Raw genomic sequence first — 26,478 nt, forward strand, 5'->3', positions numbered from 1 at the left:
ATATCCTGACAGGCAAGCAAATATAACTGTACTCAAATGCATTTAGGAAACATGGATCAGTATCAGTTGAGCCTTAGTATTGGAAAAAACTTTGTGCAAATGAGATTTTGTACTTTTACTGGTACAGAAGTAAAACTACATCAGTCCTATATTCACATTTTCATGTGTGTCTATATACCATAGTGTATACATATCCATACATTCAGCTTATGTGCTTATCATATAAATGTTGTAAATTATCCAGTCATATGAAAAAATGCCTTTGCTGGATACTTTTACCCATCTTCTCCTCCAAGCTGGCTGGTAACTGAGTTGTTCAAAACAACCCTAAAATAATCTGTTTCTTTGGATTTATCCATCTTCTTCCTGGGGTACATGTGCTGAGGTGGTTGAACTCTAGCAGTACTTAATGATTGTCTGTTTTCTAGGTCCTTTCAAATAAGTTTCAGAGGAGCTAGCTTGACTATTGAAAGGGAAAAATAAATCTTTTCTTACAACTATGAGAAAGCATGAATGTCTTTGCTGCTATGGCTACATCAGTGGTTACCAACCAACCTGTCAATCATAGACGCTGCTGACCCAGCAAGGGGAGTGGAGCTGTATTAAGCTGAATTTGCTAATTCCACTTGTGCCAAATGAGCTGGGTCAGGTACCAGGAGTCAGCCTAGCTCTGTTTCTAGAACTGTGAAACCTCTTGAAGCTGCATTTAAACTGCCCACATGACCCACGTGAACCTGATCAAAAGCTCCCTGAGCAACAGGACACCGCCATGCAGCCCCAGGGCAAATACGCCCCATGGGCAGGACGAGGCGAGATGCATGCTATCTACACCCTCCTTTGCTCTCCCACACTCCTTTCCTGCACATCTCTGGGGGAAACAGAGCTCTGGACACCCTGCAGTGCTTAGACGTAGAAAGTCTATGTATGCACCATGGCCATATTAAAAAATATACAGTCTAATCAGTCATGCCCATCAAATTCGCACGGATTTGATGGGCATGACCGATTCTCAGGGGAATAGAAGACTAAGCAAGGAGGGCAACTAGCAACCACCTCTTCCAGCCTCTGGAAGAAACCACAATTTTGAAAGACACTCTTTGAGGCTTTGAATACATTCAGTAAAATAACCACTGCTGCCACTGTGTGCAAAGAAAAGTGCTTTTTCACTATTGCTATATGTGTTTTTGCTGCAAATTTACCTATCAAATAATTTTTGCTAACAGTTAAACCTTGCACAAGTAGTAAGAGCACACACTTTTTCCATCTGCTGGAACCTTTGCAGATTTTTGTTTTGTTTTTGTTTTGATTTTTGTTTATCCTGCCTTTTTGTTTTAGCATGGAAGCTCCAGATTTATTACCGACTTGCCTATACTGTAAAGAGCACATCATTTCAATATATCTACAAATAAACTCCACTTTACCCTGGTAGATTACACATCACATAACTATACATATATTCTTACACTAATAGATTACTTAAATGCAGACCACTGCAAATAATTCCTAAGCAAACCTTCTTCCACTTCAGATTCATTGTAATCCATCTCTTATGGCAGATGAACTATAGTACTTATCCTCCTGCACAGACTACAATGCTTTCCCTCATTCATTTCTCACACACAGTAATCCTTCCATCTCTACTTCACACAATCCTAATTTAAATGTAAAGTATTCAGTGCAGACAAATGAGCTCTAGTCAACTCTTACAGTTATGACCAAGGAGCCTTTTAGAGTCTTCAAACTCAATAATACAATGATTTTTATCATCACCTCAATAATCTAAACTCACTAAATTTCATGCCAAGAGTCATAATACAAATAGTTCTGGCATTAACAGTACGTGCTTCCACACCTAGATAGTCAAAACTCCCACTTCAGTTCAGTGAGAGGTAGGCTGAGAAAATGCTGATTGCTCTCCTATGAAGAGTTTGGGTATTCTGGTTTGATTCCAACAATTTTGAAAATGTGACAAATCAACACATAACATATGACGTTAAAAAAAATTATGAGAATATAGACAGATGGTAGAATTGGAATGGTCCACTGAAACAAAGTGATGATGAAGAATTTTCATATTTGAAGTTATTAAAACTTTTAAACAGATCGGAAAGAAATAATTGCTAAACTATTTAAAATGAGTATTATATCAGGCTTATCTTATGAACAAAATATCAATAATATATTACAACAGTGACACCTTCACTAAACTGATAAAATGCTTCCTATATCACCATCAAGCAGTGAGGAGATGTCAATGCGTAAGTACCAAAGTAATAGATGCTATATAAAACCCTAATGCAGACAAACAGAAAAGTGCTCATAAGAATCAACCTTCCAAGTCCCCCACAGTGCCTCTCTTGCATATTTATCCATCTTTATAACAGCTATAGTACAATATCTAAAGCATCATTATATTCTGGAAATGACATTACAATGGTCATATATTCGAAAATGCTAATTTGATTAGATTTTCACTCAAATCAATCAGAGGAAGAATTTGATTTTTAAAACTCTAACGTGCAAACCATAAGAAATACAGATCACAGGCATACAGCACTGTATTTTTAAAAACTATCTTGTTTTAAATGACTATAGTAGCTATAAAATCTACTACTACTACTATAGTAGCTTTAAAATGAGTTCTGATCATCTTGTTACTACTGATTTGTATGCACGGTTAGGTTTGCGAGTCTATGCATTCAGCTTGCCCTCTGCTATTAATTATAACCACAATCATACTGCTTCAACAGGCCATCCACTTTTTCACTGGTTATGTGCTCCTCAGAGATTAACAAGGAGATACATAAACCTTTCCGTTACGTATCACTTTGCACTGTGTACTCACTGGGCTATTTTGCAGGTCAAAAGGATTGGCATGGCACAACGAACTATATAACACTGTCCTGATCCTACAAGCTTTTACGTGTGGTTGACCTTTAAACGTGCAAGTAGTTACCCTGACTGAGGTTAAGCCTCCATGCAGCGACTGGGAGAACGGGGACCATGGTCTCACTGGCTGACCACAACCAACCCACTCCTCTTGGACCCGCACACATGGTTCCACCTCCATTTCAGCACAAGAGTTACAGGTGCCCGATGAAAGCTAAAACGGAGTGTACAGTGTACGCCTCCTTTACATTGTTTGAAAAACTGTCATGTCTTCAGCTGTTCTGCACCCAGATAGTTCCAGATAACACACCTCTTCAAGGATGAGTGATCACGCAAGCCCTGCAGAGCTCCACTACTCAAAAACCTGCCATATTTTAAAATCTCATCCTCATTTACATGGTAAAAACAAAATTATTTTTATTTCTTGACATAATTCATCTTGTTAAGATTATGCCAGATATTTATAATGATTCAATCTACAGCTCAAAAAAAAAAAAATTCTATAGCCATTTTGTCCATAAGACAGAAAGGGAAACAAAATTTTCTACTTAGTGCAGCTTCTCTACGTTAATGCTGTCTACAACAGCACTGCTGCTATTAAGGTCACAAATGACATAATTTATATTATTATAGATAATCTGTGTCATCTGTCTGCCTGAATTTTTTTTCTCCGTATTTTATAGGGGTGCTGTGTATTCTGATGGATAAAGCTCCTACGAGAACTTCAGTCTGAGCAGCTTACAAAGGCAGGAGAGCTTTGCTGCTTCTCCTCAGGAAGGCTGGGACCATTTCCGGGCTCCAGAGAAGATGCAGGCAGTGGTCCTGCATGGCAGTAAGTCTGTTCCCAAATATCCACTCTTTCTGTGTGCAGACCACTTTGACAAGCCATGACACCGTAACAGGACAAACTGCTCCCTATCAGGCGTGCATCTGGAGTGGGGCAGGCAGGAAGGTGAGGCAGGGTAGCAAAATGCAGCTTATCTACATGGGCTTCACGGAGAACTGTGACACAAAGCCAGCTCACAGCTGTGAAGAATTTAAGTAGCACTTGATCTTGCTGGAGACAGAGCAGGGTTGCCCTCCCGCGCCCGATGGAAAGCTGACCAGGCAGGGGGCATGAAAAGGGGCAAGGCTGTACTGGGGAGTGGTACGGTGACGAACGGTGGGGCTCTGCTGGGCAGCAGCAGCACCCCCTCAAATCCCCCACTCCCCTTGTGTCACCCCTGGCTGCTCCCTCTTCTGAACCTGACTGACAGAGTGGCTCATGCCCCCCAGTCACCGTTTCAGGCTGTCTGCAGGCTTAGACAAACATTTTTCTGTGCTCAGACCTCAGAAGTGAGGGAGTGCACCTTGCTCTAGCCTTTATTCCTTCTTCCAGATGGATTATTTTCTTTCAATCACTTTTCTGAAGCAGAGTTTTCTGAATTTCCTACACATAAATGTGTTTATGCAGGAATAAACAAGCTCATTGTGGTGACATCCCTCAGTTACATTTAGCTGAGATGGCACTACACGGATACAACTGCTCTCCATCCTTAACCTGGGAAACAGCACATATAAAACTTTGCAATTATACTGAAATAAAAAAAAATCCTGATCAACTTCCTTGTCAACTTGGGTTAGGAGGATTACTCTTGTCACCTTCAATACTGCCCAAAATGGAACTTTCAAGCAGTATAAAGCTTGGGTGAGCATTGTGTGCAAAGAGATGCCTGTGACACAGCTGGTGCAGGGGTGTGGAGTTAACAGGTCAGCTACAAAGTTTGTCAATGGCACATTCATCAGTTTGGGTTCTTCTGTCCCACTGACCAAGCCCTGGTGAAAAACTGCCGCCTTATCCATATCTTTGCCTCCTGCTCGTATGAAGCAGCCATTTGGGGTGAGACTAGAAAATACACTCACCCACTCCTGCTTTAGACAAATTACAGGGTCTCTTCAATGTGGGCGGCTTGCACTAAAGTTCATGATTTATCTTGAGGAAAAGGTTTGATCTTGGCAGAGTCCTGGGTCATATTTCCTGGTGATTGTTAGCCTGCTGATCATTGTATTGCCCTTTGATTTCTTTTCTTTTTGTTATTCCTTTTCCCATTGCCAGCTGTAATGCTTCCTGAGGCAGCAGATGCTGAAGTGTACCCATGTCCTGGCATTAGTACGGCACCAGCCTACTACGAGCACTTCCTGTGAGAGCCATTTTTCCTCTGGAGGATGTCTTCCTCTTTGCTTTTTTAAAAAAAATTGCAATTTCAGTTCTTGACTCAGTTTTGCCATTCGACTTGCTGCAAGGTGTTAGTAGTGATTGAAGTGATGAGAAGTGGACTAGATTCCCAGGTTATTTGCATGAGTGGACAAGAAATAGCCCAGGCTCCACTCTCCAAACGCAGTCTGTAGTGGGGCTGCCAGAGTGCCCGATCCTGATCACACCATCTGCAGCAACTGCTGCAAAATGACCATCAAGCCACAGAAGTCTGACTAATATAGCAAGGGTTAGGTTCTGATTTGTGGTTTGAAATCAAGTCCTTTGTTCTACTTTTGCTCAAAGTCTGTGAAGAATGCCATGAGTTTTTATGTCTCTCCTTTCTGTTGGGCCTATGTTACTCCAGGGGTAATGTAACTACCTGCACAGCTCAGTGCTCCCCAGTACACAGTCATCCTTTCGAATGGAGGATTCTCTGCCGGAATAGCTTTGACAGGCACACAACAGCATTCTGCTCAGTGATCTGTGTGCTGTCACTCGAACACGTATTGTACAGTTTCACTTACCTGTCGGGTTGCGGTACTCCACGAGATGACAAGACTTCTCCCTCTCATACGGCCAGTGTGGAAGATCGTGGGCATAAGCCGACACTGAATTTTTACCTTGTTCAAACACTCATTTGAGGTTCTTTTGTAGCCCCTGCCTTAAACTGACAAATTAATGTCCTCATTTTCTCTATTTCTGTTATTTTGAGAATCTGACATTCTTGTTCAGTCATCCTGTTTTTGTGTACAGCAGCCTGGATGAGAAGTCAGAGGTGTACATCTCAATCCCTTTCCAGATGTCGAGCAATGCACATCAGTGCAGGTTTAGCAGTATTCCCTTATGGTTACTGAGGGGGGTGCTACTTCTGGCTTTATAAAATGCTTTCAAACAACTGATGGTCACTTTGCATTTGTATAGTTTCCTACCTTTAAAACATAAGGATTGAAGTTTTCACTTGCACACATTACTCCAGTATGTCTCAGCTGGGCTGCTCCTACACTCTGCTGGTGGATGTAGAAGCCTTTTCGGAGAAGTTGTGTTCTACATATGTCTCATGCAAACAGTAATGTCTCTCCTGCCCTATCTTGTGCAATATAATGGCCTTGACATTTACATGCTGCAACACTGCACCGTGGCACACAGCTCCTTTATATATGAGAAGTCTCCAGCAAATTGCAGCAGTTGTATTCATAGCGTGGTTTTGTTTAGTAATAACCTCAGGAGACTGTAAGATCTGAAAAGCGTAGAAAAGTATTATGAGATGGTTTATGAATCCCACTAATCTTCAAACTGACTTATGCATTTTCAGGTCTGGGTGTATCCTGCATGGTTTTTACTTTTTAGGAGCTGGGTAATAGCCTTTGGGAGGTCAGCAATTATCCCAGTGCTCCAGGAGTCAAATGCAATTTCATCTCATTTTATTTCATTTTAGATTTATTGCCTTGGTCATTTCAAGCAGATAGATGAGAATGTAATCATGATCAGCTACAGCTTTTGCTGTTCTGTTTCCACATCTATACAGCTGTGGTGGCAGCAATCCCAGCCAGCCCCGTTAGTTCTTCTTGCTGATATTCTTGGCATTCTTCTGCCACAGGTTTGATCTCAAATTGCATTTCTTTCCACATATATCCACCCTAATGGATGCTCAAAAGGTATTGAGGCAGTTACTTTCTTTAATTCTTATATCCAATACATTTGCAAATATATGTGTATTGCATCAGAAACTGGAACTACTTTTACTTTTTTTTAAGATGGAAACCATATTACCACCTGCAGGTCTGTATAATGCCTTGTTAAATTGCTAAAAGATTATGCACGTGTATAGCTTCCCATCTTCTCTGCAGCTGGCTTGCTGCCCATCTGACCTGTGTCTCTGGAAAACCTCAGCAATGAGACTTATGCCCTCCTTACTTTCACTTGCCTTATTGCTTTTCTCTGAGTGCAGAGGACATTCTATTAAGCAAGTGCTCTCCTGGCTGCATCGCTGTATCCATTTCCACCTCTTGTCTGCCTGGAAGACATCCCAGACCTTGAAAAAACCATGTAGATGCTTTGTTACAGGGGTCTTACAGCTTACTGCCTGTTTGAGCTAAGTTGTCTGACTTTTTGTACGTAACTTTTATGAATTGTTTGCCCCAGTTTAGTCACATGCTTCATTCAATCACTGGATTTATTTGAAAGCAGAGCATTTGTGTGTTTGCTATCTGTATTTCCTGGTATTTTAATTTGTTCAACTTTTCTTGGTAATTTACATTGTCCTATTGCTATTTTGATTGTTCTGTTGTGTAGTATTATGCTGTACATTTTTGTCAGCAGTTTTAGATTCTCACAAAATGCCAACAAACTCTCTGTTATCTATCATTTACTGACGTTCAGCTGTCCAGCTGGCATTCAAACTCTTCTCGGCTTTTGTGCTGCTGGCCTTAGTCTAAAGTTCATGCTTGTACAAATGGTACCAAAAGTTTATTTTTGCTGTTGTGTAGTGCATCAAAGCCAGATATGTGCAAAACTACATTTTCTGAGTCAGTTTGTTTTCCTGTTGTGTTGCATTTTTTCTTTTTGCTATTGTAAGCGCGCTTTGGCAAAACAATTCTCTTGCCAATGCAAAGAATCCCATATGCAAGACAATTACCAGTAGATTTTTCTTCTCTGCTTTGTGCTAATGCATTATGTTTGCACTAAATTTTTTCTTGTCTATGCAAACATTTTCTTTTCTGAGTGGCTAACAGCTTCTGTCTCTGCTCCACTGCTGGTTGGCCTCGGCTTGCTGGCTAATTGTGCACATTAGCTCTGCATTGCTGTAACGCTGCCGCATGAGCTCTCCAGGTGCCTCTACATTAGTGTTTTCAGATCAGGAGCACACCTTTGAAGCCAGTCTCCTGATTATCCCCACGTACTCCACTTTGGTTCTTATGGCAGAGAAGTCTCAGAGAGCACAAACTTGATTTTATTTTGGATGAAATGAAACCTGAATGTGTGCTCCAGGGGTGCACCTGAATGTGAGCTTCAGCTGCTAATGGGCATTTAGCCCATGAGACCAGACTAGAGCTAGAACACTGTAAAAAACCCTGGAATGCATATTGTGGGGACAGCAGTCTGCAGCATCAACCATTTCATTCTGCAACTCCATTCCTATTTGGCCTATTTGTCCACACTACATCTTAACTTAAACATAGCTTCTGAGTGCTCTCATTAGAATCACTGCAACTTTGTCCCACCCACAAACTGAATTAATCCATTAGGATACAATGAACTAACTCATGGGTTAACTGTTTTATAACGTTTGGAAAGACAGTGAGCTATTATTTTTCTAGACTGTCTATACTTGGATAAAACATACATACACATATGTATTAGTCACACCATACAAAAATATGTATATTAGTCACACATTTATATTACATTACATTATATTCTACTATATTTTAGATAGAAGATATTTCTGGAGATTTTCTAAAAAAATCTCACTGGTTTTCTTGATTTTGGAGCCTCAGGCTGTAAGAGCTCTTTTTCCCAGTGCAATTTTCACTAACATCCAATATAGCTCATTTTTATGTCCATCTGTCCATCTTTTGTTCCCACTCACATACTACCATAATCATTGCCTTCTTCTTTTTTTTTTTTTTTTTGTTTTGTTTTTCTTTTGTCTTTTGCGAGACACTCAGTCTGTATCCACAGCAGTAAATCAGTGTCTGGGAATGTTCCTGGGCACCAGGCTGTTGTCATCTCTCCTAACAAAGCATTACAACATTTTCGTGCCTGCTTTTGGCCTGTGCTGACTGTCAGTGTCCCAGGCAATTCCTGGAGAGGCTTTGGAAGTCGGCATGCTCCAGGAGCCATTCCCAGCAGGCAGCCTGCCTGCAGCCAACCTGCTTTGGAGAATAACAGCTTCTGATCATTGGCACAGGCTGCTCAGTGCCAGCTGGCCTGAGTGCCTAGGAATATTCCTGGGCACATTTAATTTGAAAGTACAGACATATCTCTCCTTTCTGAAGTTAGGTGCCTATAGGAATCTAGTTACTTCTGATGTCAGTGCCCAAGTAGAATGAAGTAAAACAGTGTAACATCCAACCACTTTTAATAAATGCTATTCTCTGTCATCAGGGACTTTCTGGAACTAGAGTTACAAAGCTTAATGCATAACCATAAAAAGTATGTCCTAGTGTGGAGTTATTTATCACAGGTATCACTGCATTTCTTAACATTTAAGGACATCTCTTTTGTCTTTTTTGCAAAAATAGAGGTACAAATTACAGTTTAAAAAGCCAAGAAAATAAACATTGTTCCAGCATGAGCCAAAGTATGAACTGTATCTAGTCTTAAAGCAATCTCCTGCACCAGCTGTGTCCTTAAAAGAAATGATTCTCCCTTCTACAGCTACTTTACACCACATAGGATTCCTTTCACACTGCAAAATGCTGCTGTACTCTTAATTAGGAAGTGAAGCAACTTCAGGATGCTATAAAGTTTACTCTTCCACACTTTAACTGGTATCAGTGACACTGATACCGACACTGGCATAGAGAGATCATAAAATCATAATATTTTGATTTAACTCTCCTTTCTAAGTGATATTAATAGCTTAAAAAAGTTAGTGTTGATGATTACTTCCACAGGAACTCAGCTTATTTAATACTATTTTCTATCAATTATTCTTTCCTTAGGAAAACTTTGCTTCCAAGTCTTTAAACATTTTCCCAGCAGAAATGAGTAGATTTGGGTGTCCATTGACTCCTTTTTGTAACAATGAAACTGATCTGAGATATGCCGAATACTGGGCAGGTCCTAATGACACTATTGGGAGTAGGGATCATTTCTGAAGACTAGTCCAGATGCCTAGTTCCTCTATTCAAGAATGAGAAATACCTTGAGAATTCTGGTTATAATGTCTTACTTTTTTTTTTCTGAAAATAATACAAATTGAATATGCACAGAATCAGTCTGGGCAACAGAACTGGGAACTAACTTTAATTTCCTTTCAATATTTAATTAGTTTTCTTGAGCCTGCCTCTCAGTGTCTCTGTTTCTGTTCCAGAAGACAAAATAAATGAGATAAAATGGACACTTGTTTCATACTGTTGTCTTCCCTTGCAAAGGTTTTATGCCACCTTCATCATTAAAATATCCCAGCAGTGTGTTATCTAATGAACTCCACCTATCTAGCCTGGCTCACCTGCTCTCTCATTCTCATTCTTTGTATACAGGACAGGTTGTTTTGTTTTGGTAAGATTGCACCTGTAAAAAGAAAATCAAGCAGTAACATAGATACACTTCTGCACAGGGAAGGCAAAGTTGGAAAAGCGCCTTTTACTGTCAGGGTGAAAGGCAAAGACATTGACTGAGTCTTAGGTCCTGGGGGAGCTTGTTCCACAGTTGTGGACATGCCCCTGAACCAACTCAGTCACCTTACACAGCGGTATTACAAAAGGAACATTGCTGAAAACCCAGCAAGCACAAGGAGTGAATGGAGTCATGGAGTATAGTCTTCCCCTGGGTTTTAAGCTAGCACATAAGATACAAAGGTTCTTTGGTACTGACGGTGCTGAAGAAAAGAGCCAAGAGCTGGTTTGCTTTTCTGTGCCACAAAGGCCCATCTAAGGCTTCCACGCCACCAGCACTCCTCATTGCCAGCACATGCAGGGAGCCAGCGATAAAAAAGGAAAATGAAAAGTGGAGGGCACACAGGAGGTCAGTGCTTCATCTGAGATGGAAGATGGATCTTCCCTTCAGTGTGTGCTGAACCTTACAGCTGAACTGCTGTGTTGGAAAATGCTGGGAATCCAGCCCAGAAAATGGAGGGAGGATGGCCTGGTGTGCTCACAGCAACTTCTGCTTCTGAGTACACATACTGCAGCATTTTCTGTAAGCTGAAGTTTTCCAGAAGATAGTTATAACTGCTGCTGCTGCTTCACACTTTCCTTTCTTTTACCTCTTAGTAGAAGGTAAATCACAGTAATAATAAATCCTTCTATATAAATGCAAAGCAGAGCTAAAAATTAAATCAGTGTCGCAATTTTAATTTACCACTTTCATTGTTGTTAATTTATACACAAGCAATGTGCCATAAGTTTCCCCTGGAAAAGTTTAATTCCTTTCAAGCATCCCCCATGAAAACCAGACACAGACAATTTGAGTTTCATGCTGTATTCTTTGCATGTCTTAAAAGACTTTTTCTTTTTTTTTTTTTTTTTTTTTGTTAGTTGGGGAAAAGAACATACCCCTGTAGCGAGACAAAGCAAAGCAGGTTTCAACCTTTATGAGAAGTTTCTGATAGCTGTGATAAGGGGTAGAGAATAATTTAAGATACCATCAGCTATAATAGATCACAGTAAAATTTACAGTAGGCTTTTTTAAAGTCTTACTGTTCTTATGTATATATAAAAGCCATCAGGGGCGCAAACAAAGTTGAAGTTGAACTTTTTGGCTGAGCTCACTTCACAACTAGCAGCTTGGTTCCAGTGCAGATCACTAAGCTACGTTATCTTTCAAAAATTCCTCCAGAACTTAAGCCCAGACAAACACCACAACATAAAATTTTCATCGCCAGCCTGCCTCTTTTACAGCACGTTACACGCAGTGGTCAGGACTGTGCGCTGAGGGTTACCAGGCTTCACTACAACAGGGTTCACGGTTCGGGGCGGCATGTGCAGAGAATCCCTCAGGCCCGGACTCGCAGGGCAAGGTGGGCAGAGGGTGGCAGGAGGGCCACGGAGGTGAGCCAGGAGCAGCCACTGTGGAGCCACTGTAGGACAGAAAGCCCTGAAAAATTTTGAACTTCTTTGCAACTGTTTCTGAGAGACTCTTTCCATGGGAAAGTTCAGATGTCTAGTACTCCATCTGATTTTGGAGGAGAAAAAACCTACAGAAATTGGAATGAAAACACTGAGTTGCAGAAAACTTTTGTCTGGGAGAATGTAGGTCAACTGTGCTACTCAAGTCAGCAGACTTTCCTACTGTCCATCTCAATGACTGAGAGCAATCATATTGTTTTCTTTGTCAGTTTCCAGATGAAGGGGCCACATATTGGGTTGAAACTGATTTCAGATTAAACAAAGTAACTGTAATTTGCTCACCACCATTACTGTATTATTACTTTAATTGTAACACTACTTACTTACTTAACATTTTAATTTGCATGAGTAAAAACTTTAATCTCTGAACTAGAAATATTTCACTAAAACCAAGTAAAACATTTTCAAAAGATAAAAATCAGAAACCAGTTTTGTACCAATTGAGCTAAAACTAAGTAGTCTTCAGCAACATAAACTATTTAATTGTTTAAGCAAATGTTTACAAGTACTGTTAAAATAAAAATTCTTAATTTTCTGAACTCTAAAAAAGAATTCTATCCCTTCATGCTGTAAAAGCCAAGTAGAACCCAAATGCAATAAAACCATCCCAGCCTAATATTTTAATTCAGTTTTTCAATAATTTCTATTTCTTTGCATTATTTTTACTTTGTTATACTTTTCTAATACCCCCAAATATATCTATAAAACTTTATAGCCCTTTTCCAACAACATATGGTGTGTGTTGTGAAGAGAAGCATGTTTATGAGCTGCAAGACAGGAAGAAAATTAAAGTACCCTTATGGGACTGAGGCAGGGAGAGTTGACTACGGTTATGAGCTGAGATTTTGATGTATCCACCACTACCCACATAATTCTTGAGTCCCCAAGTTTTCATTGCAATTGCATTATAGAATTATCTTGTGTTGGGCTGATAACACTGTACAATCTCTCAATGCTTGAAACTGAAGGCAAGTTATGTTGTGACACGGTCTCTTTCACAGCAGCAACAGAGTATATTCTGGCTAAATGAACAAAGCTAGCCTGGAAGGAATTTTAAGTGAATTTTACCTAAACTAACATTTATTTCACTAGAGATGTGGAAGCAAATATTCAATGTATCTATGTACTATTCAAGAACCTTTTATCATATCCTGATCCAATTCCACTCTCTAAATGAACATCAGTCAGTTGGGACAGGATCTAACAGCAGAGGCTTACTTGTCTTTGAGCTAGATGGGCTTAAAGGTGGCTGGTCACAGTTCTGAGTTCTGTGTTTCTAAAACTTTCAGGAACAACCTCTGTGGCTGACACTATTTTTGGACACTTTGTTCCTTCTGGAGAAAGAATGGTTGGGAGAGCATAGGATTTTGGAAACAGCTTTCTGCATCCTTTTTTCACTGCGTGTTTCTGCTTGTCAAGCTTTCAGTGTCTGAACCACACCAAGGTTCTGGGCAGATGGTTCATCTGCCCCAACACAGGTCTCTAGTGCCATGCTCTAAGATCCAGACCTGCACAGATGCCTCAGACACCTGTAAGGTCTTAAACCACATCTGGAGACAAATCCATCCCACTGTGAGTGTGTAACGTTCAACTATTCCAATGTCCTGATATCTGACTTCAGTGCTTATGGTCAGGGACTTCACTCCTTGTGCTGGAGACTCCTAAGGGCCATCCAGCCAGTCAGATACTGTAAATTGAGACCTCTCTTCATGGATGGGCTGGGGGATGGTATTTGTACACTTAAGTTGGATACTTACAATAGACTGTGTTAAGAATCCACTGCAAAATAAATGCTCAGTTCTGCACTAAAAATTATATTCCCAATGCATGCTGAATTATGAACCAGGACTCATACAGTGAAAACAGTGGTCAATACAGGCATCCTCTCCCAAACTGCCATTTAGGAACTAGACAACTAAAGACACAGATGGGATGGGAAGGAAATGCTGTTTTTAAATGGAGGCAGAGAGACAGACTTCCAGCTTTTCAGACTGCACGTTCACCACTCAAATGTTATAAATACCTTTGCAAGCAATTCACACTATGTAGACAAAAATACCTCAGTGATAAACAAGAGAGAAATAAATTAAGTTCTATGGAAAAATGTAAACACTACACTTCTCCTCCATCTGCTTTATCTTGGTAATTAAGTCCAAAATCCAGCAGCAGGCACAGAAGCCCACCCACAGCCCAGGCACTGAAGGTCAAAAACCGAGCTATGACAAAATTGCCAACAAAATGGCTGTGGTTTATCAAATGGATGATCATGACTTTGTCGTGAAGAGAGAGAGGGGAGTTCTGGACTGTGAGGCATTTATTAGCCCTGTTCTGTACCACCCAGAACGGCAGCTCCGAGAGGCCACACTCGCTCCCTCTGGGCGCTCTTTTATAAATGCAGCTTACAAAAGGCACACGCATGCTACTACAGTCATCAAAGGATTTCTTGCTGCTCCCGCTTTATGGGGCGAGTTTAGATGTTGCAGAATAACATTTATGCTAATGTAAATGGCATGTGAGTTGTTTACAGCTTAGTGATACATTTTTAGTAGAAGAGAAAATGTAGATATATGTGTGCTTACAGAGCCTTGTGGGTTTACAATGAGTCTTCTGGTTTTCAATTTACAAATGGAAATTTTTGAAATGGACATTTCAAAATGTCAGGAGTGCTCAGCATTTGAAAGAAGGCTCAATAAAGGCAGTGAAAACTGCCGGAGAGTCTGGATTAGACTTTTGGTCTGGAATTGGGAAAGATGACTTCTGGCATATATTTAATATTTTAAATGAGAGCACAGCTATTCAGAAAATAGGAAGTAATGATTAGCATCTAGGATATAATGCTTTATGCTGTAATGACAGCTAGTATACATAAACAAAGTTATAGTCAATAGATTCTAGAATTCAAGTACTTTAAACTCAACTGCAAGTCTTGTCTTGAATGATCTAAAAAACCTGTACTATTTCAGTGATACACTTCTGGGTTTCTCATGAATCCAGACATACTGTATAAAACAACATGGTATTTTATAGCTTTTATTTATAAATAAATCAGCAACTTGGAAGAAATACAACGCAGTAATAGAAAAAAATGCACTAATTATTCCAAGCAGTCAAACAGGAAAGAGACAAAATGCTTAATGAAAGAAAAGGTATATGATATGACATGTCCTGACCAATATATGGGTTGTACAGTGACTTACTTACACTGGGTAGTTCCAAATTTGGCAATCAAAAACAGAGCTGTGGCATAAAAAATAAAAGGGAGCTATTTCATTAGAACTTGTCTGCTGAGTTGAATGAAGGGCAAACAAGGTCTTACCTATGTGAGGATTAGACCCACCTTCTTAATAACAGCTAGGATAAGTGTTCTTAAACATCAACCATCAGAGTACCCAAGTGCAATCAGCCTGAATGAGATCCCAAGAAATCAATAAAATTCTTTCCAGGCCCCTTCAAACTATTACAGACCCCAATGTGCTGTGGAGCAGCAGATTATGGGCTGGCTGTAATTGTTCCCTGGAACAACCCAAACACAGTTCCTGGGCCCTAATGAATTCTGTACAGCATGAATAGGCCAGAAAAGTGCAGAAATCTCTTTTCTCAGCTCCTACATGTAGAAATGGTGTGCCCAACAGCTCCGTTCAGTTACTGGGGGCAGTTGCCCCATACCAGTATATGACTAATGGACAATGAAACAGAAAGACATTTTTAATCCATTTGTCCATAAAACCTCAGGAAGTTTTGCTCTGACTGCTGAGGCATCCATGTGGTTGGTTCAAAACCACAAGATTACAGAAAAACTTTCAAGGGCTTTTTATAGCAATAAAAATAAAATAGGTGAGAAAGGACATAACCATGTTCCTTAAGTATGATCTTAACCTTTAAGCAAAAAGACATTTCAATTGCATATTATTAGATACTGCTTGCTCCAGTGGCTTATATTGAGTCACTATCTGAAGATGCTGTTAGGATGTAGTGGCTTCCATGGATAGCCCCTAGCGCGCAGCTGAAATGCTGGAAAGGGCCACAGGCTAGCTTGTGCAAATCAGACAGGGAAAGTCTACAAGTCCAGCACACACTCCTGGCAATCCAAAATTTCTCCCAGCAGTACTTCTGCTAGACTTCATGTATTCAAGTTTTAAAAGTCCTCCTTACCTTTAATCTCAGCAACTGACCATGAAACCTCCATCATTTCTACAAAAAGATTCCTCCTAATAATAATTTTTCTCCTGCTTTTCCTGAACACACTTCAATTTTTTCCAATTCAACTCATCAGTCTTGGTTGAGTTCTCACTCTACATCATAAAATCCCCTTCTCTCAATTGATTGCAAACTTCAAATATTTGTAGACCACTGAATTCTCCACCTCTTATGTTTACACGCATCATTTAGGCAGGACATTGGACACCTAAGAGGTTTAGCTTCTTTAGCCTCTCCCCACAAATCACTCCTACATTTCTTACACAGCTGTGCATGTCACTACACTTAAGGCAGTGCTTAAGGTCCAAATCTGTTCCTAAGAGAATTAAGAGATTTTATAGTGAAAATTACTCTCAAAACTTGCACAAGAATAACACAATTCTTGGAAAATGGGCTGAAAATTAATATTTAGTCTGTTGTCTAGGACCAACACCACAGACTTTGTTTTGCACTTTCCTTGCACTGAGCACTGCAGCCCACAGCACACCCTGCTATCCAAGTAAACAGCTTTCTTAGATGAGAAGATAAAAGGGACAATGATTCATTCAGAAGCTAAAAGCCCAAGTGTTTACATGCACATCAGTAAGTAGGTCTGTGACTAGTACCATATACAAAATGGTATATGGTACATAAATACATAAATAAAAATAGGTTTTACTAATAACAGCTACCTGTAGATACAGAAGAGATATTTCTGACTGTATAGATGTTTCTAAGCCATCTGGATGTCTGTGGGATATAGCCTGCAACATCATCAGACTACATCTCATATAATATGAAGCATTTTACCAGTGCTTAATGAATAAAAAGAGGGTTAAAAATACTGCTTAGAAATATACAATATTGTTAATAAATTATTTCTCTCACTAGGGGTAGATTCTAGAGGAAGAATTTCATAGCATCAGGTTCTCAGACTAGTAATTATAGCTTACATTTTGAAAGGCACAACCTTGCTTTCATGGATGCAATTTGCATCAAAATTTGTGCTTACAAAATCAAGGAGAAGAGTTTTGCACACATAAATTAATTGCCAACACATTTTCTAGTGCTTGAACTGTAGACAATTATCTATCAATCACTACCAGCCAGGGCTTTACTCGGTGAGGACACAAAGAATAAGGCTCTGCAACTAATACCAATCCTGTGAATACTGCAGTGTCCTAAACATCCTCAAACTCTGTGAGTTTCACCTGACAAAGAAAAATCTCTTTGGCAGTAAAAGCTGGTAAAGAACTGAAGGTTGGAGAAAGAGCGGGGAGAGAGAGAGGGAGAGAGAGAGACTGATTTGCTCTCAATGAATATGAAAAAGCTGATCTCTGCCATTGAGGAAAATTCTTGCACCAGCAAGTGCTGACTGATTGCGATGAGGAATGCTTTATCACCGAGATCCAGACACCCTTCATATGGTGATTATTATTCCTGTCATGACCCTCTGGTCATCAAGCCACGGTGTCTTTTGTCACGAAACAACTATCCAATAAGGAATAATCTAGGAATAAGCCTGTAGCATAATATCTTCTACTTGCTTATACACACAGCGGGAAGAGCAAAATCTTCTTCCTATGAGTTATTACCTGCTCTAATCCACTTTGGAAAATAGCAGTATTTCCTTAATTTTGTGAAGCATGCAAACATGTTTTTCACAAGCTACAGCTACCTGAATAGCTCATCCCAGAGCTGAAAGCAAATCTAAAAGCTCTCTCAGGTAGGAACAAATAGTCCAACATTACCATCAAATCTATGGCAGCACAGAAATTGTCAAATATTCCCATTAAAACTTCATAAGGACATGCAAAGGCTATATTGCATGCCAGCTTGCCTCTGTGTTTAATTTCATTTTGGCTTCTATAAGGCTGAGGTCTGGCCTAATTCCTGATGCTATTTTTGGAGGAACAGCTCTGACAAACAGAGGTAACACACGTACAAAGCCCCAGAAAACGCACTACCACCAGGTAACATTAGCTCTGTTTCAGTTCCTATACAATGAGACAGTGCTAAATTCTTCAGAATAGAGACATTTTATATTAAAACCACCACTGTCCCCATTAATATTATCCACCTACAAAATTCTGTAAAACTCATTTAACCTTCCACGCATTATTTCTCTGACTTTTCTAATTCAGCTGCTTGAGAAAGGGGCTACCGCTCTGCCGTCACAGACAGCAGACGCTGCGCTGACAGCATTTGGGGGAGACACGCTGGGAACCCCTGCTCTGGGAGCAGACACGAGAAGTCACGTCTGGCCATGCAGGCCAGTCCTTTTTATGTCTTTTCTGTCCTTACTGCTTATGTAGATCACCTAACACAAGGGCTGCTTTGAAGGGTTTTATCCAACTAGCAAGCTAACCCTAAGTAACAAATACAACAATACATATACAACTGTACAGAATAAAAAATTAATGGTTTTAGAGAAGGATGATGCACAGAGACATTATGTGTGACACTGGGGAGGAAGTGGGGGTAAGTGCGCATGGTTAATATGAAAAGATGTCAAAAAAAATGAAGCATAATAATAGTGCAATTTATCCTTGCTAAACGTACTGCGCTGTGCTATAATTAAATATGAAAACCTAAATTTATCTCTATGTTCGGCTGTCATTAACTTAACAGGGAGTGCACATGTTCTAATCTAATGGCTGATTTTTTTCTCCATGTGCAGCATATTAAAATGTATATTAGCCTCAAGGTGCATAAACACAAAATAATAGACCAAAGGTTTTGGCCTGTGGAGAAAAAAATCCATACTCAAAGGCCGTCAAGTAGCTGGTGATGCAGGGGAGACACTCACTTAGCCTCATTAAGCCAAAGCTCTCTTTTGCTTGTCTTTTGTTCTGCATGACAGCAGCCTCTTTGTTGTATAATAATTCATTCCAAGTTCGTTCCAAGCTACCGAAACTGGTGAACTGTGGCCATTTTAATGAGCAGTATTGGTGGTATGCATAATCTGGAAGCCACGTGAACCAGGCAATCACAGAGCACTGCAGCCAGCAAAATGAGATACTGTCGAAATCACAAATTTGTCAAGTTGTTTTTGGACAGGGTATTATAATAAGCACTAAAATATGCATCTTATTACTCTGCATCTGCCAGTCAAAGATCACTGTAATGAATGCATGCTGCAGGGTATGACCAGGCCGTTTCCCTAAGTAAAACAAACTGCAGCGTAAAAAAAAAGAATTATGTATTTTTGGCAGTGCCTGGATTTTTTTTTAAATCCTTTTGCATCAGGAGTTGGATTTTCCTGGCTTGATGTCCGTTGCCAGCAGTGAACACACTAAAACCGCCAGAGCCAAGGAGTTAAGGTGAATACATTGTTTCTTAATAGCCACATTTACTGGCTGTGAATATGAAACTTTAAACTCAGTCCTCGAAGCAAATTTAGCATACAGTACATATAAAACCTAAAAGATTAAACTACTTTAAATCCACTTTAATAATCCTAGTTCCTTTTGTTTTACCCATTTCTACTGCAAATGGCTTCACCGTTACAGCAGATACATTTTATGTAACAATCTGCAGTCTCCGTGAGAAACAGCACTGTAGATAATCACAACATAAACTTCCATAATAGACCAGTTAGGGAAAAAAATAATGTTAGAGACGTCCTTTTTTCTACAAATTGGTCAGGCTAGGGAGTGCTCATAATTGCTTTTGGCTGGCAAATGCTGAGAGGTTCACCAACGGCAGCAAACCTGGTAAGCGTGACTCGAGCAGGGGGGTGCAGAGGTCTGCTCTGCTGCTGCTCCCCGAAACGCCGCTGGTGATGCTCCAGAGGGGCCACCAGGCTCCTACCTGGAACCATGCCCACGGAGACCTTGTGTCACGTCAGGGGAGGAGGTGAAAGACTGAGAGGGGGAAGCAGGAGGAGAGGACTGACTTCATCATCTCCCTGCAGTTGCTGGTTCAGATACATGTTGTCAGAGGCTTATTTTCGGTCAACCCAAGAAGCATATGTGGAAACAGTCCCTGAGGGTGCTGATGCACAGTTCCCATAATATCCTAAATCAAGAGGTTTCTTGATCAATATTGGCTTACACTTTAAGAGGCTTTGCCTGGCTGAGAGCTATATTTCAGGTGCAAGTCTTAGCTAATGGGAAAAAGGATCAAACAGCCTAAAAGTAATCTTTTTCCCAACTCTGACTCTTCAGATCTGGTGATGGCAATATGGGAAAAAAGGTTTTTTCATCAATGGTGATTTTTCATCACAATCTCTATACCACCATGTGATGAGATGGTCTGTATTTCTGGACATGGCCACAAATACTTTGTGTTCTGTCTTCTTTATGCAGTGCTGGAAACAAGGCGACAGTTCTTTACCAGACTGGACAACAAGGAACACTTCCAAAAATGAAGGGTGAAAATCTCTGCTCAGTGAAGGCAGTCAGAGGTCTTGAAGAATCTGAAGGCAGACAGAACTTGGTGCATGCACTGCAATAGTGTTCTTGCATGGCTGGGAGTTCACATTTTATTTCTTTATTAAATAGAAAAGCTAATTTAAGATATTGTATGAAATTTTGATGATATAGCAAGGTTTTTTTCTCTGCCATACAAAAGCCTATTTAGATTTGACTGCAATCAAGTTAGAATTTAGCAGGTTTGTACTGTTCAGAAGACTCAGCCTTTAGTACCCACAGATGCTTGAAGGAAGTGCGTATTTTAGCCTTAATGGGAAGTCCATGTATTCAGGGAACAAAATCAGGAGCTTGCTAAATTTAAGGTGATGAGAATTTTCACTTAAGTTCATACACTGAGCATGTTCAGGATCATTCTCTCTCATCTGTCTGCTGGAGAAAATAATCTTCTATACATATGTTTTTATCAGATATAGATTTAACATTTTCAATACAGCACAACCTTAACAGTTGAAGACGATCCACTACAAAATCCAGTTTGTTTTGGGTTTTGGATATTTCTGGAATCAAGATGCTTAAATTATTACTTCTTTTTATTTTTTTAACCTTCAGAAATGATCAAATGTCAGTTTTCGCAAAACTTCTGGTGCTGAAAGCAAGGTATGAAACTTCCATATATATTTATCTCTTCCTATAAACCCACACCTACCAACTGAATACACTGCCATATTTTCAATGTTTAGGTACCTGGCATGTATAGAAGCCATTGCATTAGGTACGATTTTTATAGCTAACATTAGGTGAAAGTTTATACAGAAAAACATTGTACCACTTCTGTGACCACCAGCTGACACCAGTGCATTTCTGGGACATAATCACTTCAGCTCTCTGGAGTAAGATCAGTGAGCAACTAATAAAAGAGTCCTGTAATGAACAGACAAGATGAGACAGTGACTACACACAGGAGATCAAATTGCACCTCTGGGGAATACTGTACCTTATCTAGACAACTTGGTGAGAACAGACTTATCTTATCAGTTCTGGTCATATACCTTCCTGAGAAGCTCAGGAACATTATTTTAAAACATAATTCTGTTAATTTTGGGTTATAAGGATACTACCTGTGCTCTCCCTCTCTTTCATGCAGCCACCCTAATAACTTTGGGTTGTAAGAGCATGCTCTACATCTTAACTGTCTGCCTGACTGCACCATGCACTTGATCTCCATCCTAAATTCAAGCTGAGGTAAGTGTGCTTTTTGCAAAAGTTCTTCCTCGAGGGAGTCAGTGAGAAGCAGTGTGGTGTCATCATTACCTTGCCATTCTCTCATCTCAGTGTCGAGAGTTGCAAGATGAGATTATAGCTGAGACAAGCTGACAAGTTTTATTTCATGCATTTAATGGAAAGGTGATTCAGGGGTGATATTAATGACAGTCATCTGTGTCAAGGCTTCAAATGTCAGGTCCTCCCACTGGAAAAAAAAAACACCTAAATAAGCCGTCAGAAAAGCAATGAGGAAGGAAGCCCAGAAGACTGGCTTTGTCCACCTTTGTGAGTGACACAGCATCTGTGCTAGAGCTGTCTTTGGAGTGGTTATGGATAAGGAAAGAATGAATAAAATTGGTGGAGCTATGGAAAACAGTATCACCTGGTGACTGGAAGGCATGACTAAGGTTAACATTTCTGAGCAGGAATCTCACTGCTCTAACAGGCAGCGTAGAACCAAAGGTCACATCTTGGACAATGGCAAGTATTGACTCTAGCAGTAACTGCTGTGTTAGCAAAAGGGAAAAAGCTAGTGCTATTGAAAATACTATCAGAAAATATCTACTAGCTGGCTCAAAGATGACAAATTTATGGTCTACATACCAAAAAATACATTATGCAACAGTGAAAAACATAACAGCACTCAAATTTCCAAAATATTTTCCAGCGCTATGATGCTTCTCATACATTAAGGGCTATAAATTATGAGATGAAAGTATTAGTTTCATTAATGCAGAAGCATGAACAGGTATTAATCAACATGATCCTCTTTCTCATCCAGAAGTTGATATGTTTGCTATTAAACTGCTTATTACATTACACTAGTTAGCACAATATTTCTAGTATTCTTTCTGTTTAGGAAGGAAAATATTGTGATAAGGTAATAACTGACAGTGATAACTGTTCAGTTTGTCATTTATCTGGTGACTGCACAGCAAGACAGCTTCAGTTTGATGTCAGGTGTACCATTTAGAAGAAAGTATTTATTTTATAGTTTACTCTGGTCATCAAACACTACAATATTTCATGACAAAACTCTGCTGTGTCACTCTCCTGTGGCAACACTCTGCACTCAGCATCTGTTTGATGCTGAAACCAGGATACAAAATGAATTATCAAAAGAATAGTGCACTGCTATATAAAAATATGGACATTAACATTCAGCATTGCGCTTTGAATCAAAATAGATGCTCTTACAGACATACTTAGCTGGGAATAGGACCACTCCTAACTCTGTAATATATTCAACACTGAGAGAGGCTCAATGAATTTGTATACAAACAGAAGGCAAGTGGTTCTTGATGCTGTCAAAAATAATTCTTTTCCTTCTCATTAAATTGCCAATTGCCTGAACTTCTTATCCCTGTGATTCTATATGAAAATTAATAGGAATTTTGTAACAAAAAATTGGAGGATGAGTCCTTCGTATTTTTACATAAACTGCACCAAAAATGCAACATATCAAAATTAGCATCTTCACTTTTTCTTTTTTTTTTGAATGCGAAAGTTCATCAGTATTTGCTGTTTAGCTTCTCACGGGGTCTTACTGAAGAAACTGCATTTCATCTCACAGTAATATCAAGACAAACTTGGACAGCTCCTTGTTAAGTTTTTAAAATTGTAATGCAGGATTTTGGCTGTCACATTTTACTCCTTGTATAACATATACATTCGTACACATTACTTTTGTCAATAGAACATAGCCTGTTGGTGTGGTGTCTATATTCTCCTTTCCAAACAGAGAGTAAGGACATGCTTTTTAGCGAATTTATTTTAGAAAGAGAATCAGAAGTGTGTGTTATGACTTGCTGCCAAGCAAGCCAGATATTTGTGTTTGAGTCGACATGAAACTACAGTACTTAACTAAATTTACTAGGCACATGTACATGAAAGCCAATATTGATAATAATTTATGATGGTAAGAATACTGATTCCTATAATACTGCAAACTTAGTTTATGATAACATAATTAGTTACACTAATAACACTGCTTAGGCACAGTCTTACTAATTATGATACTATAAATATTAATGATATCAAGCCTTTGTGTTTGATTGCCCCTAGTAGGATCATTTATCACGGTATTTCCTTTTGCCCATATTATATTATTTTTCTTCCTTTTCTCTTGAATGTTCTGGACAAACAGCCATCCTGAGCTTATGCCTAAAATATATCACTACCTTATCAATGATGCAGCCTGGTTAACTTTATGTTATTATTTAGTAGCAATGATCCAATTCAGTGCTAAGGGCAATCAAACACACAATCAGTTATATTCTGTATGCCTTGTTCCTTTTAAACGTCTAATAGACACAGCCAGGCAAGATTACATAGGGCTTTGTTTTTCATTCTTTTTCATGTGACCTGTTTCAAGTTAAGATTCCTTTGAATTATTAAATACTTCCTTAAAGCATCTTTTCATGCTACCTTTTTAAAGTTAATTATTGATGTAGTGACAAGTGGAAAAGACTAAGAATTATCTTTTTTTCTCATTCAAAAGGTCACAAGAAATATCTTTGACAATGGTTGTCTGTTTAGTAAAATACAAAGGTAATAAAAAGAATGCTGAATGCAGCTCTAAAGAAGATTGACAACAAATCTCTGTTACATGAGTTGGAAATGTTCTGTATGTTTCTACAGGTGTTAAAGGAAGGAAGTTTAGATATAGCCCTTTGAGCCTGGTTTAACTGCTTAACATAAGTAGATGAAAATGAAACTGCTTATACCTTGTTTTATTTTTAAGCAGCGTATTATCCAGAGCTTTAGGAATAGGATTGTCTTTTCTCCTGGAAGGTAATGTTATAATTTCAGAGCTCCACAGAGAACAACAACAATATAGGAGTCTCTAATCTCCTGCTAAATCCAGCTCCAGTCATCGGCAATGACAAGCAGAGATTTGGAGGTGTTTGACACTCCAAATCCTATTCTTTTGTAATTCTTTACTTTTTACAACATTTTCAACAGTGTTACATCAGATTTGTGGAAGGATAATCAATAGGCATGATGTATAACTGAAATCAGTCTTCAAAGTGATCCCCTCCAGTAACCAGAAACAAAAGCTCAGCTGCCCTGCTGCGTAGGTATTTTGCTTAGAGCAGTAGGCAGCAGGGCATCAGTAGGAAGCCAGTTACACCTCCCTGCTTCTCAGCATGGATCAGCCAGTGCCCTGGTGGAGGAGTGAGCAGTACTGGGGCGGCTGCAAGCCATTGCATCTGGCAAAAATCTCCAAAGATGTTTTTGTAGCAGGGAACTACTAGAGCAGAGAGGAAAGACAGTCCAGAGGTTAGGATTTCAGAGAGACCATCGTTTACATTCCTATTCCACCACAGACTTTCTAGGTTTAAATGATCTTGCAGAATCTATTAAGTTATTTGGTGTCACTGTTCCTCACCTGGAACTTCCTTGCCTTGCAGAGGTCTGGGGATTCAGCACACATGAAAGACCACGAGATGCTCAGGTATGATGACTAAAGGGCCACTCCTACCTGATCTAGTGTTCCAACTAACAGCTGGTTTGTGACAAGCTGTCTCAGCTGTACAGGTCCAACGCTAGGGAGCTTTCATGTCTCCTGAATGTTTTACCCTGGCTGGAACACTCAGGAACTTCTGGCACAATATTAGTATCTGAATTAAGTTTCACTAAAACAAGCAGTTCCAGAACTTGTTCCAATGCACTTGTAATTTTACATCCTACACTTTTTTTTTTTTTTAATACATGATGTTATGAATCAATTGGAGAGATCATATTTATAGTAAAAATGTTGTCCCATATCAAGTCATTTCAAGTTTGTCTTTTTAAGCTGCCTTCAGATATTTGTTAAAACTCAGAAGGAAAAAGACTTGGTGACCAATTGTGACAGCAGCAGTGGTTAACCAAGGTAATTAGCAGAAGCTGCATACAATGATTACGGAATTGCATTCAAAGCCAAGACATAATGTCATTATACAGGAATGGCAATGAAACAACATACCTTTCCCATCAGATCAGCAATTCTAGGTACTGGTTTTCCTTTCTGATGGCGCATGGTTGCAGGACTCTGTCCATTCCAGTCTTCAAGTTCCTCAATGCTTTTCAGGTAAAGAAGAGCTCGCAGTCCAGTGCAGTAGTCATCAATAACAGTGAAATCTTGATTCTGGATTGCACTGCACACCTATGAAATGTAAGCCAGTTACTAGGAACATCCTGGCAGAGAAGCATATGGAATTAGCAAGCTCTTTGGACTTGCTGATTATCTGAGGACCCTTCCTGCAACTTCACTGGGAAAGAACTATGAGAATTCAGAATATTAATTGTCTGCTTAATCCTGTGTCCACCAGATACCACCACTGCAGTTCAGGAAATAAAGGACTCAAAACACTAGTTATACCTACATTTCCTAATGGCAGCTCTTAGACGAGAGCTGAAGGCTGTTCAGAAGTAAGCTGGCAAACCCAGCCCCAAGTGTGTCTTCCAGGGTGCCGACACTAAGCATGCCAAGCACGCTGGCAAACCACCAGCTCTGCTCAGACCTTTGCCTGCAGGCAGTGGTATTCCCCAGCCTGCTCTGATCAGGAAGCACAGATGTACCCAGTTAGGTCCCAATCAAGAAAATCACAGAACCACAGACTTGCTAAGGTTGCAGGGCATCTCTAGAGACTGTCTTGTCCAATGTCCCAGCTCAGAGAAGGGTCAGCTAGAGCAGACCACCTAAGACCGTATCCAGCTGGGGCTTAAGTATCTCCAAAGACAGAGACTACACAACCTC

At 39.7% G+C, this 26,478-nt stretch overlaps 1 protein-coding gene across 1 annotated transcript in view; it reads right to left on the reverse strand.

The window, feature by feature from the left end:
* LOC104469246 (dihydropyrimidine dehydrogenase [NADP(+)]-like) overlaps positions 1–25,892 on the reverse strand; it is a 48,474-nt gene extending 22,582 nt beyond the window's left edge. Inside the window, exon 1 of the mRNA XM_010083689.1 lies at positions 25,705–25,892. Within this exon, the coding sequence (XP_010081991.1) occupies positions 25,705–25,758 (54 nt within the window). The 5' untranslated portion in view covers positions 25,759–25,892. The remainder of the gene's footprint in view (positions 1–25,704) is intronic.
* Between the last annotated feature and the right edge of the window lie 586 nt (positions 25,893–26,478).

The sequence above is a fragment of the Pterocles gutturalis genome, unplaced genomic scaffold (genome assembly GCF_000699245.1).
Source record: "Pterocles gutturalis isolate BGI_N339 unplaced genomic scaffold, ASM69924v1 scaffold4805, whole genome shotgun sequence".
NCBI classification, from domain to species: Eukaryota; Metazoa; Chordata; class Aves; order Pterocliformes; family Pteroclidae; genus Pterocles; species Pterocles gutturalis.